The sequence below is a fragment of the Marmota marmota genome, unplaced genomic scaffold (genome assembly GCF_001458135.2).
Source record: "Marmota marmota marmota unplaced genomic scaffold, marMar, whole genome shotgun sequence".
Classification (NCBI taxonomy): Eukaryota; Metazoa; Chordata; class Mammalia; order Rodentia; family Sciuridae; genus Marmota; species Marmota marmota.
This window is the reverse complement of record NW_026000164.1, coordinates 2,403,920-2,424,011: the sequence shown is the minus strand read 5'-3', so window position 1 is coordinate 2,424,011 and position 20,092 is coordinate 2,403,920. Positions and strand designations below refer to the sequence as shown.

Genomic DNA, 20,092 nt, shown 5'->3' with positions numbered 1-20,092 from the left:
TTTTTTTTTTTTTTTTTTTGCCCCCTGGACCAGGAACTCTTAATTTGCTTCCTCCCTTCACACCCATTCTCTTCTGTCTGGGGGAGCTGCTGCCAGAAGTTCACACAATCTAAATCTGGCCCTGGCCACTTCTGGGTCTGGGTATCTGAGCCTCTCCTATCGCCAGCTCAGGTTGGCAGGTGGCGGGGCTGGCAGCTGCCTGCCGCCTGGAGGAGCAGCACAGGCCGGAGAGGGGCCTGAGCTTCTGCCTAACAGCCCGCGTCTGTCTGCTCCGTGGACCGGGGCCTTAGCCCGCTGCAGAACGCCAGGGCCCTGCTAAGGATGTCGGCCCGTCTGCACTTGATTAGGACCGCAAATAACCCTAACCTCTGGAAAAGAACTTGTCCTGTCATTCTTGCAAGCCTAGCCCGAAGCAGGAAGTACTGACACCTCTTTGCCCTTTCTTGTTTTGTTACCTCAGTTGGGCCAATCCTTAACCTTAAACTTCCCCTTTAAAACAATGTTTTTAAAGGAGGTGCAGGGGAGATAGAACTGATTTTGTAAGACGATGTGTGGTAAGAATGTACAGTTTATGTCGTGTTTCACCGAAAGACTGAATGCTTTCCAGAGCAAGGCAAGGATGTCTGCTGGCACGAATCTTATTCAACCTAGTGCTGAAAGCTCTACACTGCAATAACACAAGAAAAGGAAATAAAAGGCATACAGATTGGAAAGAAAGAAAGAAAACCATGCAAATAACATTGTCATCTACATAGAAAATCCCAAGAAATCTTAAAAACAAACAAACAACAACAACAACAACAAAAACCCAGAACTAGTGAGTTCAGCAAGGTCATAGGATACTACTAGGTCAAAGGCATGAAAATAATTTACATTTCTGTATACTAACTGAACTTGTGGAGGCTGATACAAAAATACTCTTTGCAATCTCTGCAAAGAAAATTAATAATTAGATGTGGATTTAAGGAACTCCATGTATAAGGTCTGCATACTTAAAAGTATAAAGTGGACATGAAATGCAAGGTCTAATCAGTGGAGAGTCATCCCAATACCATGAATTGGAGTACTGGAAGACCTACCATAAATATGCCAGTTATCTTTTGGTTTAATTCAATTCCTTTCAAAATCCCAAGAAGGTTTTTTGATAGACACAGACAAGCTTATTCTAAAATTTATGTGGAAGGGCACAAGTTCTAGAATACCTAAAAGAACCTTGAAAAATTAGAACAAAGTGGGAGGAGTCACTCTATCCAATATGAAAGCTTACTGTACAGCTGTAATAATCCAGACTGTGTGACGCTGGCAAAGGGATAGATACAATATCAATGGAGACCACAGGGAGGGACCTGGGCAAATGTTCCAAGGCAACTTTTAGTGAAGGTGCAAAAGTAATGGTGTGGGGGCAACTAGACATCAAAAGACAAAAGAGTAAACCTCAGCGTAGGCCTCATACCTTTACAAAATTATCTCCAACTGGCTCATGGACTTAAGTTATAAAACTGTGAAACTTTTAGGAAGAAGATATAGAAAATTGTTGGAGCCTAAAATAGGGCAAAGCATTAGACTTTGACTTGACACCAAAACACACTTTCCATAAAAGGGGAAAAAAAACTAATAAATTCAATCTCACTAAAATCAAGAACTTCAGCTCTCGATTAAAAACAAAAACAAGACAATCCAGTTAAGACATGGGCAAAAGACAAAGAGAGGGGCTGGGATTGTGGCTCAGTTGTAGAGCGCTCGCCTAGCATGGGTGGGACCCGGGTTCGAGCCTCAGCACCACATAAAAATAAAGGCATTGTGTTGTGTCCAACTACACCTAGAAAATAAATATATATTTAAAAAAGACATAAAGAGACATTTACCAAAAAAGATATACAGGTGGTAAATAAGCACATAAGATGTTCAGTACCATTAGCTGTCAGAGAAATGCAGATTAAAACCACCATGAGATATCACTATACACCCATTACAGTGGCTAAAACAAAAATGGTAATGGTCCTGAATGCTGGTAAGGATGCAGAGAAACAGAATCCCTATTGCTAGTGGAATAAAAAACAGAACTGACACTCTGGAAACAGTTTCTTATTAAAACAACAACAACAACAAAAAAAAAACACAGTTTCTTATAAAACCAGACATGCAACTACCAAATGACACATGGCATTTATCCCAGGAAATAAAAACTTATGTTTACACAAAAAGCTATACATGACTGGTTCATAGCAGCTTCGTTTGTAATAGCCCCAGCTGGACATAACAGATGCCATTCAAGGGGAAGTGGTTAAAAATGGACTTGCATCTATGCCATGGAATATTACTCAGCAATTAAAAGAATGAACTATTGATACATACAGAAACTTGGATAGAGCTCCATGGAATTATGCTGAGTCAAAAAAGCCAATCTCAAAGGGCACACACCACAGATTCCACTTACATTATACTGTTTGTGTTTGTTTGTTGTTGTTTTGTTTTCATTTGTTGTTTATCTTTGCAGAAATGGGAAATGATCCCAAGGCCTTGTGCAAGCAAGGCAAGTGCTCTACCACTGAGTCAAGTCCCAAGTCCCACTTTACACTCTGAAATGACAAAATTATTGAAATGGAGCCCTGATCAGTGGATGCCAAGGGTCAGGGGTCTGGGGTGGACAGAGATGCCTGTGGCTACACAGTGGCAACATGAGGGACCCTTGTGGTGATGAGCTTGTTCTGCAGCCTGACTGTATCAATGTCGATGTGCTATTTGTCACATCATACTATATTTTCCCCCATGAGCCAATTTAACTACATGGAAAAAACGAAAATTTGGATTTTAAAAGCACCTATTTATCGGAAAAACAACTCACTCACACTTGAAGTATACAGTTCAGTACTTTTCAGTATATTTTGAGTTGAACTAAGTTTACAGAATTTTTATTATCCCAAAGAGAAAACTGGCACCCAGTATCAGCCACTTCTCATTACCAGCTCCATCCCTACTCCCCTCTGCAGGCAAGTGCTAATCTACTTTCTGTCTCTTTAATTTCCCCATTATGGACATTTCATACATGTAGAATCATATAATACAAAAATGTTTCAGGGTTCATCCACGTTGTAATGTGTATCAGCTCTTCCTTTGATTTCTGAATGACCTTTCACCGTGTGAACAGGCCACATTTTGTTTATCCATTCATCAGTTAATGAGTGGTCAGGTGGTTTCCACTTTTTAGCTATCATGAATAATGCTACTATGAACATCCCTGTACTAAGTGTTTGTGTGGATGTGATTTCATCACTCTTGGGACAGCCCCAGGAGTGGAATTGTTGGGTCTTATTGCATTGGTAACTCTCTGTTTCACATTTTAAGTAACTTCCAAACTGTTTTCTGAGGTGGCAGCACCATTTTACATTTTTGCCAGCCACATATGAGGAGTCCTGTTTTTCCTGTACTGAATTGTTTTACAAGGTGTTACCATTGGGGGGAACTCAGTAAAGACACACAGGATCCCTCTGTATTATATTTCACAGTTGTGTGAAAGTATACAATTATCTCAATTATACTCTTTATCACAGAATAAAAAGATTTTTAAAAGTTTATGTGGTCAATCATCCTAATTTAAAAGTTTACATTTTTGTTCCTTGCAGTAATTTTAGTACAATTTTTTTTTAAGTCCCCAGCTGGAGTTGACCAATTAGGAGCACTCTGGACTTCACCTGTCATCCTGATGAGCTGTTTTTAGAGAGGCAGAAATGGGCGGTAAATAGGAGGGTGTGCTCCCTTCAAAAGTGGTCCTCAGCTAAGAAGACCTACGCTAGAAGCTGAAGAATAGAGATTGGGTGTTTTGTGCTGCTTTGCTTGACAATGGGTATGCGAGCTGCCTGATACAAATGTTTCCAGGTCAGATGCTGGTGGCGCTGAATTTATTTCCACAGGTCTTCACTTAGCAAGGCATCTTACATTTTCCTCCTTGGACAGGAAGTCACAGAACACTAGGGAAAGACGGATGGAACAGTTTTCTATGACATACTCTGTTGACTTCAGGAACTTGAGGGCTTTCGAGGCTTTTTAGGCATGTACATAAATGTTCTCAGGGTCCCGAGAGCGGGAGTTGTTGGCACAAATGATTTAAAGTTGGTGGTCGTCGGTTGCCCTTTTATGGTGATGTTTTCTTAAAGTCCTAACCGGCTTGTGCCAGACTTAATTTTAGCTATTCCTGGCAGGCGGGGAAAACCAGAGGATGGGAAGGGCTGGGCAGTGCCCGCAGGCGGAGAGGGGTTTGTGTTCATGATGGCAGCTCATCTCTCAATCCTTGGAGCCACGCACAGTTGATACAGCAACACCTGACAAAAGCCTCCCTCCCCCAGATCTGGGCCAGTTTCCCCAGTGACAAGTGGATGGCCCTACCACACAGAGACGCACAGGGTCACCCTAGCTGGGCCTGGAGCAGGGTCACCTTAGGGGAGGGAACTTTCCACCTGTGTGCCACTGGCCTCTGCAGCCAGTCTGGGGTTCCATCCGTGGAAGTGAAATGCTCTGAGTCGGACTTCACAGAAAGCATGTCTGCAGAAGATAGAGCCTTTAAAATACGGCATTTTAGTTGGTGAAAAACACTAAATTATTAAGGGTTGTCTTACATAATTGTGCCTGGGTACAGCAAAATACGGTGTTTTGAATGATGAGTGGAAGTGAAAGCTTCAGCCTGAAAGCTTAATCATTAAATGCCTGCCCAAAAAGCACTCCTTAATGCACCGAGGTCGGATGTGAGTCTGCTCTGCCTTAAAAAAAAAAAAAGAAAAAGAAAAATCTGAGATAGCTACTGTAAGAAAGAAATAAATCATCCTTAGGACTGGATAGTAGCTCCTGAATAATTTAGTGCCCAGAACCGAAGCCTGCCACCTCTCTTGAGTGCCACTGTGCACTGACTGCCAGGGCGTCCTCCCTGGGGTCAAGTATGACAGGAAGCCCTGGTGCCTGGATGGAGCTTCAGGAGCATTCTGGGCTCACTCCCATGGTGTTCTTGGGACAGCTGGGGGGCACTGCCATGCTGCAGCTCCCGTCTCAGTGCCACTCCAGCCGTCTAAAACTCCCCCCCCCCCCCCCGTGTCGTCTCATTTTGTCATCCTAGTCCATTCTTAGTCTCCACCCACTACAGCTCCTACCTAGCTGGGCTTCCAGCCCTCGGTGGCCTTCGTCCCTCCAGCTCCCCCTTCCCGGTCCATTGTAAAAATGTAGACGTGCTCTCACTAACTCCCTCATCTAGACTCATTCAGCAACTCTCAGGAACGTTGAGGGGCTTTGGGGAACTGCTCAGCTCCCAGCAGAGGTCTGGTCACTTTATTTCAGCACCTTTGCTTGCTGATTGCCGCTGTGGACCTTACACTTGATAACTGCGTCCTTGCTGCTGGTAGGTTTGGGATCTAACTGCCCCTCCTCCATCCCTTGGCTGGGTCCCACCCATTCCTTTTAGGATTTAGGTCGTTCTTCACCAGGAAGCCTTTTCTGTTTTATCTCCCTCCCCTTCCCTCTCCTCCGCTTCCCTCCTTGACCTCCTGTCACAACTTGTCTGGCCAATTGCTTCTCTTAACCCACACACTTCTATAAGGCACTAAACACTCTAGGTTGAGATTTATTACTTTTCTGTTTCCTCTAAATCCTATAAGCTCCTTGAAGAAGGAGAATGATTCTTCCATCTTCTTTGAATGGCTTGAGTCTGACACACAGTAGGCCTTCACATGCATTTGAGTGAAGTGTTCATCATTAGCAAATGGATCAGAGCTTGGTGGGTAAACAGCTGATTTTTAATGCCATAATGGTTTTAGCAGTTATTTTATCCAATTTACCCAAGCTTCCCTTGGACCCCTTTCCCATTTAGAAATGATTGGAGTCACTTTCCCTTGAGTGTCGGAATTGACATTTTGAAAGAAAAAAGTGACTGTGCTGAGAAATAACGGCAGCAAACATTTTTCTTTTACAGACTGTGTGGGAGGACTGGGATCCTGACCCCCTTCACATCCTGGTTGGCTGTTGGCTGAGACCTGAACCTGCTCCTGCCCCCACCAAACAACTTTAGATTTTGTTAAGTGAAAGCAATCGGTTTTAAAAAGTGATGCGGGCTGGGAACGTGGCTCAGTGGCAGAGCACCTGCCCGGCACACACAGGCCCTGGGTTTGATTCCCAGCACCACAAAAAAAAGAAGAAAAAAAAAGTGATACAGAAATTTTGATAAAAAGTGAAGGCCTGACATATTCAACAGCACAACTATTCATTCTTCTGATTGAGTTTAACCAACATGTTTGGGGAAAATGTTCCATTCATTTCAGTACTTTCCCAAATAACAACCTCAGATGCAATAAAGTAGTTCTTCTCTAACACTTACTTACGATTTCCTTTAAAGAGCATTTATCTTAGAGAATATTTTCAGGGAGAGGGACAAACAATTTCTATAGTTCTAGTCAGCTGAAAACCTGATTCAAAGGAATGTTATTAAAAAAAAAAAATAAGATGGGGCTGGGACACAGCTCAGCTGGTGAGTGCTTGCGTCACATGCACAAGGCTCTGGTTCAATCCCCAGCACCCCCGCTCCAAAAAAAAAAAAAAAAAAAAAAAAAGCCTGAAGAAAACTGATTAACCTGAAAAGTCCTTTTTTACATAGATACTTTCTGTTAGATTATCTGCTAACTTCCAGAAAGGTAGACACAGTTAAGCTTTTGAAGACAGCCATTGTGGAAATACTTATTGAATATCTGCTATGTACCAGGCACCAGGGTGGTTGGTTAATAAAATGTCTGTTGAGAGAACACGCTCTGGCATGACCAGAAACTGGTATAGAAGACTTGGCACCGGAATGCACACACCCCTGGGTTCAGCAAAGATCAGCTTGCTGCTCTTCAAATCCCAGTCCTGAGAAACTCTCTACTCAGGGTCTGAAATGGGTATGTCCCTCATCTTTCACCAGCAAATCCCAATTTGATTTTGTGTTTTGTTGATCAAAATTTTAACTTTGTGTTGGACTTGACTTTCTGGGAGCTAAACACTTACATTCTTTGGGGCTGACAACTCTTACTATGGTCTCATACTACTTTGCAAATAAAAAAGTTAAGTATAGCTTATCAAGTTCAATTAACCTTTGACTCTTAATGCATCCAAGTCGAAAGCTTTGAAATGTGTTGTGTTTATATTATAAAGCAATGCACAGAGCTATTTAATTTTACAAGAATCTCTCTCTCCACTATTCTCTCCCCCTACAACTGGCTCATTCATTAACCTTTCCCAGGACAGACCACTGATAATAGTCTGTTTTTAATTACTTCATTTAGGGAAACTCTGACCTTAAACTGGTGAAAAGTTACAAAAAGTTGACTACTGCAACTTCTGCTCTGTTCTGTCCCACAGACAGTGGATATTCAAGCTGAAAGGAGAGGATCTAATGATGCCTCCACTGTGATGTGTGTGCTCCAGGACCTCTCTGATCTTTACTTAGAATCCACAGTGTTACCTAGCTACTTAGAGTGGGGCAGGGGACATAGAGCTAGCTAATGCAGACATAGCACCTGCATCCCTCAAAAAAGCACATTTAAAAATTAAAAAAAATATATATTTTCTTTAGTTATAGATGGACACAATACCTTTGTTTTAGTTATTTATTTTATGTGGTACAGAAAATCGAACCCAGTGCCTCATATGTGCTAGGCAAGCACTCTACCACTGAGCCACAACCCCCAGTCCTAAAAATGTACAATTTTTAAGAACAGCTTTTAGTTGTTAGTCTCTTTTTCATCGTGGTATAATTTACCTGTGGTCAACCCATTCATTTCATGGATGTATTAAATCACCACTAAAGTCAAGACATGAAACACCTGGAGCACCCCCAAAATTTCCTTGAGCCTGTTTCTGATTCCTCCTTTATTCCTCTCAAGGTCCCAGGAAATTGTGATCTACATTTAGTCAATATGTCACTATATGCCGCAGTCTGGCTGGGCACAAATCACGAGCCACTCAAGCAGGAACAAACCTTATTTTCCAACTCATGCAAACGCCACCCACGGGGCCCTCTCAGGAACACCACACACTGACCGGAACTCCCTCCCCCGGAACTTCACCAACCAACAGGAACTCTCCAGGAATCCCCAGGACAGCTCAACCGGAACTCAAGGGGGGGGGGGACTCCGGGAGAACTCAAAAGTAGCGGGCTCCTGAGGCAGCAGGAGCCACCCTATTGCCGGACAGCAGGGGTCTAATATACAACTGAATACACAGCCTGTTTCAATCCAGCATCATCCACTCACAGCAATTATACACAGCTTAACTTAATTATCATCATCTTAATGGCTCTGGCGGCACCTCTCAACCATTCCTTCTGGCAAAATGCCAGGGGCCATTCCTACTCGGCTGTGGCTCTCAACAACTATAAATATTTTCTAGCATTTTATGTACATGGAACCGTACAGTAGATGATCTTTTGCACCTGGATCATTTCCTTAGCATAATGGCTTTGAGATTCATTCACATGGTTGAGTGTGTCACGCGTTCGCTCACTGTTATTGCTAAGCGGCATTCCAGTGTACAGATGGCCATGCTTTGTGCATTTGCCTGTGGATGGATGTTTGTTTGACCCTCATGAATAAAGCTGTGAACATTCACAGTCATGCTTTGCATGGACACACTTGCATTTCTCTTTGGTAATTATCAAGGAATAGATGACCTGGTCATTTGGTCAGTGTGTGTTCACCACAAGAAATGGCCAGTTTTGCAGGCTGGCTGTACCAGTTCACATTTCCACCTGCAACACAGGAGAGTTCCAGTTGCTTCATATCTTCATCAACTCTTGGTATGGTCTTTTAAACATTTTCGTTGTTATTTTAGTCATTACAGTAGATGTGTAGTGCTTTCTCATTGTAGTTTTGATTTGCATTTCCTTAAACACTAATGATATATATTTTTATTATTATTTTAATTGTATGTATTTATCATTTATCATTATCATATGTATAATGATCAAATCAGGGTAGTTAACATTTCCAACTCCTTAAACATTAAAAATTTTAATTAATATATGGAAATTGAATTTATATTTTGGGGAATGAATGGATAAAGAAAATGTGGTATATATAACAACACACTATTATTCAGCTGTAAAAAAGAATGAGATCCTATCATTTGCAGCAAAACAGATGGAACTGGTGGACATTACATTAAGTGAAATAACTCAGACTCACAAAGACAAATTCCACAAGTTCTCTCTCATAGGTGGAGGTTAAAAAAGTCAATGGGAATGTGTAAGAGTAATTTCCAGAGGCTGGGAGGGGTGGTGGGGAGAGGGGATGGCAGGAGGTTGGATAACGGGTACCAAAATTTGCTAGACAGAAGTACAGCACAGTGGGGTGATTATATTCATAAAGTATTATATTATTTGAGTAGAAGATAAGTGCTTGAAGCCTCCAAACACAAAGTAATGATAAGGAGATGGAGATGTTAATTACCCTGATTTGGCCAGTACATATTATGTACATGTACTGAAATATCACTGTACCCTTATGATACCTTCTTATGAGCATATTGGCCATTCATAGGTCTTTTGTGAAATGACTTTTTTTTTTTTTTTTTTTTTTTGGTGTGTGTGTGTGTGTGTGTGTGGTGCTGGGGATTGAACCCAGGGCCTTGTGCATGTGAGGCAAGCACTCTACCAACTGAGCTATAGACGTTTGTCCATTTTTTTGATTGAAGTTTTTTGTTCTTACTGAGGTGCTGAATGTCCAGGCAGACTCTGCGATGGCCCCCAGTGAATCCCCCTTCCTGGCATTCAGGTACCTGTAGAATTTCCCCTCCTGAGCATGAGCTGGACTTAGCAACTTGCCTCTAACAGGAGAACACAGCAAAGGTGATAGAATGTCACGTCCACAGTGATGCTTCTGCCCATGTAAGATTGTGGTGTCTGTTGTACCAGGAGACTCTCTTGGCGGTTCTGATGAGGCAAGCTGCCACGGTGGAGAGGCCCATGTTGCAGGAACTGAGGCCCTCGGGCCAGCAGCCTGCAAGGACCTACATCCAGGAGCCTGGGAATGGATCCTTCCCCAGTGGAGCCTTCAGATGAGGCCTGGGCCTGGCTGACATCTCAGTGGCCAGCTTCATGAGGGACCCTGAGGCAGAAGACTCAGCTGAGCTGTGCCTAGAAAGTGGCCTGCAGAAAGCGTGATTTAAATATGCATTTTACGAGTTCAAAGCCAGCCTCAGCAACAGGGAGGTGCTAAGAGACTCAGTGAGACCCTGTCTCTAATAGGGCTGGGAATGTGGCTCAGTGGTTGAGTGCCCCTGAGTTCAATCCCCAGTACCCTAAATAAATACATAAATATGCATTTTAGGCCAATAAGTTTGAGTTTTTAAAAAAAATATATATTTAGAGCTGGGCATAGTGGTACAGGCCTAGAATCCCAGTGATTTGGGAGGCTGAGGCAGGAGGATCTCAAGTTCAAGGCTAGCCTCAGCAAGAGTTTGTCTTAAAATAAAAAGGATTTGGGGGGGGGGATGCAGATCAGTGGCAGATCACCCCTGCATTCAATCCCCACGACTGAAAACAAAACAAAACAAAAACAACATGTATTTAGAGCTGGGTGTGGTGGCATGTGCCTATGGTCCCAGCTACTAGGGAGGCCAAGAAGGGAGGACTGCTTGAGCTTAGGAATCTGGGGGCCAGCGTGGGTAACAGCAAGATCCCATCTCAACCACAACAAAAGAAGCAAAGCAAAAAACAAAACGAAGATATATTTAGGATGCAAAGCCTTTGTCAGATACATGTATTGTGAATATTTTCTCCCATTCCATAGCATGCCGTTTTATAGGCCTGTATTTTGTGTGTGTGTGTGTGCACTAGGGATTGAACCCAGGGCCTCATGCATACTAGGCAAGTGCTCTACCACTAAGCCACATACCCAGCCCCTGTGTCTTTCAAAGAGCAAAAGTTTGAAATTTTGGTGAGATCTAAGTTGTCTCAGGTCTTTTTGTAGCTTATGCTTTTTGTGTCCTAAGAAGTCTTTGTTTTCCCTCCCACCACCCAAGTTTGTGAGGATTTTCTTCAATATTTTCTTTTGGAAGTTTTGTACTTTTACTTTTTACATTTGGATCTGTGATGCATTTTGATTTAATTTTTAATTATGGTATGTGGTAGGGTTGAGGTCCAATTTTGTTCCATAGTAAAACCCTGTTGTTCCACACTATTGCGAAGACTCTACTTCCCCCACTGAATTGACACCTTTATCTAAAATCAACTGACCATATATGGGGATTTATTCCTGGACTCCATTTTATTTGCTAATCTCTATACATTCATCATGGCCACTCTGTCTTGACACTGTAGCTCCATGATAAGTTTTGAAATCATGCAAGGAATATTTTCCTCAACATTGTTCTTTCTTTTAAAAATTCCTTTGAGTCCTCTGAGTACTTAAGAATTAGGGGGCAAAAAATCCCTACTGGAATTTTGGCTGGAATTGCATTTGATCTATAGAACAATTTGGGAAGGATTGACATCTTAACAATACTAGGTCTTCCAGTCCATGACCATGGTATATCTGTCCATTTATCTAGGTCTTTTTTGATCTTTCTCAGCAGTCTTTTGTACTTTTCAGTGTAGAGGTCTTACATATCTTTTGCTAAATTTATTCCCAAGTCTGTTATGTTTTTGAAGCTCTTCTACATGAAATTATATTTAAAATTTCATTTCTCAGTTGCTGCTGCAACAGATTTTATATATTAATCTTATTATCTTGTGACCTTGCTGAATTAATTTCCAAGGCCTAGTGGTTCTTGTAGATTACTTAGGATTTTGTACATAAGTGATCACATCATCCGAGGCCTCTGACCTTTAAGTCTTTATTTTGCAGTCCCTGATGCCGTGTAATTTTACCTATACGTATGTGTTTAAAATATATGTACATTCCGATTCTCACCTAAATGTATCATCTTATTTTGTTTCATCATTCAGATATGCATATAACATACATTATATGTATTGTATGTTATACATATATAGTATGTAATAAAATGTATTATATATGTGATATAAATGAAAAATTGTTAGTTTAGACTCAATTGCATATCTTTCTTAGCAATGCCCCCCTGCATGCACCCCAAACTAAGTTGCGGTAGACATTGTTGGCAATGTCCACCCCTCCATGTGTACACACCGTACCGGCCTGCAGTGCCCCTCTGTGTGTGGGTCACAGTGGATTCTTTTGGTTGCCTACCTAGCACCCAATCCTCTTCCTCTACCCTCCTTCCTGCAACAACTTGAATTTTGCTGTGGTACACACCCTTTCCAAGTTATGACGGACCTTAAAGGAGGACCCTGGCTGGAGGGAAGCAGCCCCACGTGCAGGTGTGCAGGTCTCTGTCCACCTCTTTTGCTTGCTGCAGACAATCCTGTGTCCCTGAGTGCTCCTGAGGACCAGCCTTCAGATGGAGCCATTGCTGAGAGGGATCTTGGATCCACGGGGACCTCACAGAGCAGAAGCAGGTCTGTCTCATATTGCCTGGGAGCTGTCCTGCCCCTGGAGCTGGAGATACCTAGCAACAGATGTCCTCTTCCTTCAAGCCAGTTCAAGTGGGTTCTGTTGCTCTGCAGCCAACATCATTTTGGGTAATCCTTGGGTGTTGTGTTAGATACACTAAATGTTACAAACAGTAGCAGTTGCAGAGGGCTCACAAATGCTAAGGGATCTTTCCAGGGAGAGGTTTCCTTTATTAGGAGATGAACTGAGACAGATTTTGAAGTGGAGGCATTGTGGATGGCGGCTGTGGCAGAGGAAAAGCCCTGGAGGTGAGGATGCCCACAGACAACAGAAGGCAGGGGGTCTGGATCTGAGAGCAGAGTTCTTGTAGAGAAGCCAACAGAGGATGGGTAGGCCCCATGGGAGCTGAAGGAACGGAGTTAGATTTCTTATGGTAGGATATAAATATCTTCAAGTAGTTTTTGGCAATATAAAAAGACTTCGGTTTCTGTGCAGACTGGAGAGGGTAGGTGTGGAGGAGCCTGGAGTCAGGAGGAACGTGCAGAGGTCTTTGAGGAATGTAGAAACCAAGCGAGCAAGCCTGGCAGGTGTTGAGGAGATGAGGGAGTGTGGGTCTGGGGTTAGGATATCACTCAGTGGACAGGAAATAGAAAGAGATTGAGAACGCCGGGGAGGCGGGTAGGATGGCCTGTCGGAGGTAAGAATAAAGGGGAAATGCTGCAATGAAATCTTCCAGGTAGTAATTGGCTGTCCAAGGAGGTACATCTTGGCACGTCACCAGAGTTGTTGGAGGTGTTGTTTGGGGAAGGAGGACTAGGCGGCATGGATTGTGTTGCAAGAGAATGACAGAGGTCCCTGGCTCAGTGGCTTCTCCTCTCATGCTCCAGGCTGGAGCCATTGGATCATATTTCTACACAACCTACACAGTGACTTCAATGTCCCCCACCCCCCAGTGCTGGGATTAAACCCAGGGCCTCACACATGCTGGGCAAGTGCTTACCAGTGAGCTATATCCTCAGCTCCGTGGTAAATTTTGAGACAGGGTATCTCTAAGCTGCCTGGCTGACCTTGAACTTGAGATCTCCTGCCTTTGCCTCTGGACTAACTAGGATCGCATGCATGCATGCACTATTATGTCTGACTCATGTTTTTCCTTTGAAATGGTGTTTTCTTGTGTTGCCCAGGCTGGCCTTGGACTTTCTATCTCCTGCCTCAATGCCATGATGCATGATGTAAACTGACTTAAAAAACAAAAACAGTGTGTTTTAGGCAAAAACTCCATGAAATCACAGGTTTTGGGGTTCTGGATATGTGGTTCCCCCACCACCCTGACACACAAAAATACAGCCATTAAGGATGTACCGTCCTGACAGCACCTGAAATCATCTTGCACACCACACGGTTCTCGCCCAGCTTTGGGAAGACAGGGGTGGGGGAACACGAGGAAGGAAGGCAGGAAGAGCCTGAACCCCCAGGGCTGGGTTTACCTAGGAAAAGGGAGGACAGTGTTTCAATGAGGAGACAGTGTCCTCCTGCTGACGCAGTGGGAGAAGTTAGAAGGATGAAAGAAGAGGCATCCAACGGAACAGGAGGAGCCCCGGCTAATTGCAAGACCCTGAATTGGAATGTGAGAAACTGCACTGGAAATGAATGTCGGATCTAGTTCTTTTAAAACTGTAAACTGTGTGACCCACTCCTGGACCGTGAAAGCTATATAAACGGGCCAACTACTATAAAGCAATAGTTTATTTACTTCAAAAATAAAATGTAGGTGCTGGGATTGTGGCTCATTGGTAGAGTGCTGGCCTCACATGTGTGAGTCACTGGGTTCAATTCTCAGCACCACATATAAATAAATGAATAAAATAAAGCTCCATCAACACTAAAAAATATTAAAAAAAAAATGTAATAGAAGCCAGGTGCAGTGGCCTGGAATCCCAGTTAACTCAGGAGGCTGCAACAGGAGGATCATAAGTTAGAGGGCAGTCTTGGAACCTAGTGAGACCTTATCTTAAAAAAAGTTTTTTTCAAGAAGGGTCATTGGTGTAGCTCAGTGGTAGGGCACTTGCCTAACATGTGTGAGGCCCCTGAGAGGGAAAAATAATATTGGAGGGAAAAAATAATGGAAATAGCAATTTGTGATGCAGGTGGTTGAGAGGAAAGAGTTTCAAGAGACCACTCTTAATTCTATATACGTATCTTTGAGTGGGCCAAGATGTTTTTCTTATTGCTTTCTTTTCCTTTTTACAATCGTGGACTATACAATAAAGAACTAGATTGTCTGCTGGTTGAGGCCTCTTGGCTGAAGAATTTAGTCCCATGTGTAGGACAGAGTTACAGGGAAGTTAAGTTTCTCTCTAAACATGCTGGTTTCCTCTCTCCAGAATAGCAAGCATCCCGGCATGTAAGGATGAAGTTAGGCCTGAGGGAAAGAACGCTCTAGACTCAGTTTTTAGGTTGCAAGTACTGCAAGGAAAGAGTAGTTTCTCACTCCCTTGCCACATTGGTTGGTGCTTTTTGAAGGCACGTGCAGGTATATCATTCTGCACACCTGGGGAAATCTGCCTGTGCACACACACTCACACAGAGTGGCAAAGAATAAGGATAATAAACAGCAGGATTTTAAAGGAAAATGGTGATAGTTTTATTTTCCTGCTGAGAAGGGAGCGGTTAAGAGAACTAGACCTCTGGGGAGTGTTTGCACATGAAGATTGGATCACAATCTGGGAAGGGTTGTGGTCAAAAGTCCCTTCACACTAGTAACTCTGTGTGTCCCAGAGCTCTTGGGTGGCAGTGTGCTGTGTGACAGTAGGAACATCTGGGGACCAAGTGAGCAGCTCTGGAGGTGTGGTCAGGGGACTCCTGCAGGTCTTGACACCTTTGCAGGGAGTCAGCAAGCTTTCAGGTGACAGAGGCCAAGGTGCACTTGCTTTTGCCTCGTCAGCGTCAGCACAGTGGAGAGCTCAGTGCTCTGGTGCGTGGAAAGCAGTGGGAAGCTTTACCAGCCTTCTACTCCAGGGCACCAGCAGTCAACTCAGAATGTCTTTGATGACACTGTAGAATTTATTCATTTTATTACATCTCTTAATATTGTGCGTGATGAAAGAAGTACACAGGAAACATTGCTGTTGCATCAGAAATAACTGTACCTGGAGAATGTGTTCTGGAGAAAGACATACCTGCAATTGGACTGCTTTGTAAATAAAACCCTGGTCAATGATGGTGATTTGGAGTTGGGTATGTGTAGACTCCCCCCCCCCCCAAAAAAATGAAGAGAATTAGGTTTTGTTCAAGAAAACAGCTGTTGCCAAGGATAACATGTGAGTTTTCTAGTCAAAATTAGAAGTTTTGTCACAATGAGCTTGACAGTTCCCTAATGCTGAAGACCCTCCCTGGAGATCAGTGATATCATTAATAAATGTGGCATGAGAAGCATCAGCCTTTGGAAGATCTGCATAAACCAGAGTCCTCAAATTTTCCAAACGAACAATGGTGTGATATTACAAACCCATGCCTGGGTTGAAGATCCATTCAGAGTGCAAGACAGACTGATGGACTTGAACAATAAGAGACTCTATTCAATAGACCAGAAAAATTCATTGCTGAGGTTTCAGATTTCACATAGCAACAAACCTTTAAGATATTACTGCTTGTCCTCCAGGTTCATTTATGTTGTCACCCGTGACTTTTTGCTAAGTGAAATAAGCCAGGCACAGAAAGACAACTACTGCATGATCCCACCTCTATGCAGAATCTTAGAAAGTCCAATTCAGAAGTACAGAGTAGAAGAGTGGTTGCCGGAGGCTGGGGTGGGGGTCCATGGGGGAGAGGAGAGGCTTGGTCAAAGGAGATAAAGATGCAGTAGACAGGAGGCACAGTTCTAGCGATCTATTGTACAGTGTGGCCACTTCTGTCAACAATGTTCAAAGTGGCTAAAAGAGTAAATGTTCTCACCACAAAGAAATAAGCATGTGAGATGAGGGATGTGTGATTACCTGGACTTTTCCACAGGGCAGACATACATCATAATCTCAATGTCTACCTCACCGATTCACACAATTATTTGTCAGTTAAACAACAACAACAACAAAACCCAGAAACAAAACTACCCCCTGTTGAGAAGACTACCCACAATTACCTAAAGAGGCTGTTAAAATATCCCTCGCTTTTCCAACTGCCTCTGTGTGAGGCTGGAGTTTGTCCATGAACTTCTGCCACATTGGCACATGGCAGCAGGGAGCAGAGGCAGGTGAGAGCCCCCCTGGGTAGAAAGACTTGCAAGAATGCAAAATAATGCCACTCTTTCACTACTTTTTTGAAACTTATTTTCATAAAAATGCATTTATGATAATAAACACAAAAATATGTTTACAGTCAAGACAGCGCATGCCCATAATCCCAGTTACTGGGAAAGCGGACGCAGGGGGATCACAAGTTCAAGGCTGGCCTGGGCAACTTGGCAAGGCCCTGTTTCAAAAAAAAAAAAAAAAAAGAAGAATAAAAAGGGCTGAGGGTGTGGCTAAGAGGTAGAGCACTTGCATGCTCAAGGCCCTGGGTTCAACCCCTAGTACAGGGAGAAAAAATAAATAAATAAATGAATAAATAAATAAATAAATATATATATATGTAATATGATAATATCTAATGAGTTTAATTATTTATTTAATATTTTTAAAGTTGTAGATGGACACAATATCTTTATTTATTTACTTATTTATTTATTTTTATGTGGTGCTGAGGGTAGAACCCAGGGCCTCAAACCTGCGAGGCAAGCGCTCTACCACTGAATTACAGCCCCAGCCCTAATGAGTTTATTTTTGATATTCTAATAAAGTAACATTTAAAAATTTCCCAGTTTTAATTTCTAATAGGGTAAGCACCAAGAGATGGAGCCCACATACACTTCTGGGTCTCAGTAACCAGGAGCTGAGGCCGGGCTGCCTGAGAGCAGCAAACCCTTGCGCTCAGAAACCCCGTCCATGCTAATAATAGTGACAGGAAGTCCCCTCCCACTTTCTCTGGACGGAATGCACTCAGATTTTGTTAGGTGGCATTTCTTTCCATTTTTATTGAGAAAATCACTTCATTAGGTGAGAAAATCTTAACTATATGGTAGAGCCCTACATAGCTGCAATTCAAACGTACATCACCTTTTATAAACGAAAGGTCCTGTTCCTTCACCTCAGCCACATCATTAGTAGTTTTCCCAATGTGAAAAAATTACTATGAAATTTGCTAAAAAGAAAACATTTGTGCTCTTCCTAAACACTTTTCAACATGTATGTCTTTAAGTGCAAATTATTTTAAGTTATGCTGAGGTTCACTAATATGCCTTGAATCACCTTCACTTTTAAGGTGAGTTCTGGATAAAGAACAGAACATGCGGAGTTCCTCCAACCCACCCCCAGGACGACACTGTGTAACCTTAGGCTATCAGGTTCCTAATCCTGATTCAGGAGCTGCAGAGATGGGCCGACAGGAGTGTGTTGGAAATTCTTTTTGCAGTCTTTCAGACTTAGTACCCCTCCGGTTACAAGTTGAATCCCATCAGCCAGAGCCCTTCCTAGACCTAATGACAGAAGTCGATCCAACTTCTAATCCTAAAAAGAGACTGAATCCTGCGTAAGCTGGTAAGTGCTTTCCTTATGATAAAGTTTTGCCTGTTTAAAATAAAAACAATAAAATAATAATCTTAAACACTGCTGTGATTTTAAAAAACAAAGAGCTTATTTGTGTTTCATAAATATTGGGGTTTTCTTTATTTGTTTTTGGGCAAACAAACCAATTATTCTGAAATAGTCACACACCGTGGGTTGCTCCGTGGTAAGATGTCCCGAGAGAGTGACTTTCCTACCTCTACCGTCATCTCGGGCCTCTCAGAGGACAGCCCTGGCCACCCTCTGTGCTGCAGTCCTCTTGTGCCCAGGCACAACTGCCCACCACTGTGGGCTTCTTCCACCCTGGACCACACTGCTAATGCACAGCTGATCTTTTGGTTCTCTGCCCATCAATTTGGTTATTTCTGTTTCTTTCCTCTGCGGAAGGCCAGGTTCACAGCTCTTGATTGCCTGCCTTTAACTTTCCTTATTGTGCAATTTATGCTTTCTGGGGGTTCACTTTTCCATGTGATAATCATGACACCATTCCTCTTCCTCGACTCTGTACAAGCCAAAGAAGACCCCTCCGAGCACCATGCCCGCCCTGGGTGTCTGTGGAATTGCCCTTTTCCTGTGTCCCTGCCAGGTCTCTTGGTTCCAGTCACTCCTGACCCTCCACCACGCCCCTCCCCGTCTGCCTGCAGTGGGCCTTTGTCTCTGCTGATTCCTGCATTTTATGTCAGGGGCCACATGCTCCAGGAGCCTCTTGAGGAAAGGTGTGGGAAGGGCCTCTCTTTGGGATGTGCATGTCTGAGAATGGCCTTCGATGCCACCCGGCCAGATCCCCAGGCTTGAAGTCACTTCCCCTCTGTTTCGGAAGCATGGCCGCATTACCTTCCAGCTTGGTCTTTTCTGAGCGCTGATGCAATTTTCATTCACAATCCTTTTCGTGAAAAGTAAAAAAAAACTTTCCTACCTCTTCTTGGGAAGCTTTTAAGATTTAAAAAAAAAACCAAAAACCAAAAAACAAAACCAATCCTTGCTATTCTTTGTCCTTCTTTGTTCTTGGTGTGGGTATTTTTCTTTTCTCTTTTTCTCATTCAGCTTTGTTTTGCACTGGGCTGTGAGGGGAGATGACCTTGGTCTTTGGTTCTCCTCCTTCTCTTCCTCTCTGAATTCCTAGTATTTAGAGGTTGAACCTTGGGGACTAATCATCTCATTTTCTTTCTTTCTTTTCAGTTAATTTTTATCTTTGCCTTTGGTTTCTCCTCTCCAGAGATCCTGTGTGTTCGACTTCATCTTCCAATGCCTGTGGGACGTGAGTATACATGCTTATTTGTTTTCATATTTTTAATCTCCCAAACTCTTGATCTTGGAATAACCTTTTTAATAGCACCCTATTCTTGTTTCATAGCTGCAGGGCCTTCATCTCTCTTTATTGCTTCTTCAGTTCCTATTTTCTATTTGCTTTTGTTTCTATCTTCCATAATAGCAGCTCTCCTTGAATGCTGGGCTTTCTTTGGCTGAAAATTTGACAGGGTTTCCTAAAGAGCTATGGTTGGGGGGATTAGTAGGGAAGGATGGAAATCATCACCAGGTGGGCTTCACTGTGGTGTAATAAAACAACAAGCCAAAATTTTCAATATCTGCAGGTTTGAAAGAGAAATTCTCCACTCTCTTGCTTGGGTAGGTGGTCAGTCATGGGGGTAGCCTGGCTGCCAAGAGCTTGGGAGCCAAGCAGAGGGCATAGAAGGCTAGAGTGGGGTGCTCAGTAGTCTCTAGATAGGTTTTTACTTAACTCCACTTTCAGAAGCCACGCTCTGTACAGTATTCAAAGCAAACTTACCTTTCTATGAAGTCAGGAATCTGAGGTCTCTGTGTATTAACCTTCCAACAAACTCACACCCTCACTTTCCAAATAGTTACAGCTTTCCAGCCAGAGACCCTGTGCCCCACTTTATGGAAAGTGAGGTTTTTCAAGATAAAGAAGAAGAATTAAATACAGAAGCCTTG

The 20,092-nt window shown here is 42.9% G+C and overlaps 1 protein-coding gene across 1 annotated transcript in view; it reads right to left on the bottom strand.

The window, feature by feature from the left end:
* Nucleotides 1-20,092, bottom strand: part of Prkag2 (protein kinase AMP-activated non-catalytic subunit gamma 2) — a 261,597-nt gene that overhangs the window by 54,740 nt on the left and 186,765 nt on the right. The window contains exon 6 of the mRNA XM_048786686.1: nucleotides 14,821-14,837. Within this exon, the coding sequence (XP_048642643.1) occupies nucleotides 14,821-14,837 (17 nt within the window). The remainder of the gene's footprint in view (nucleotides 1-14,820; nucleotides 14,838-20,092) is intronic.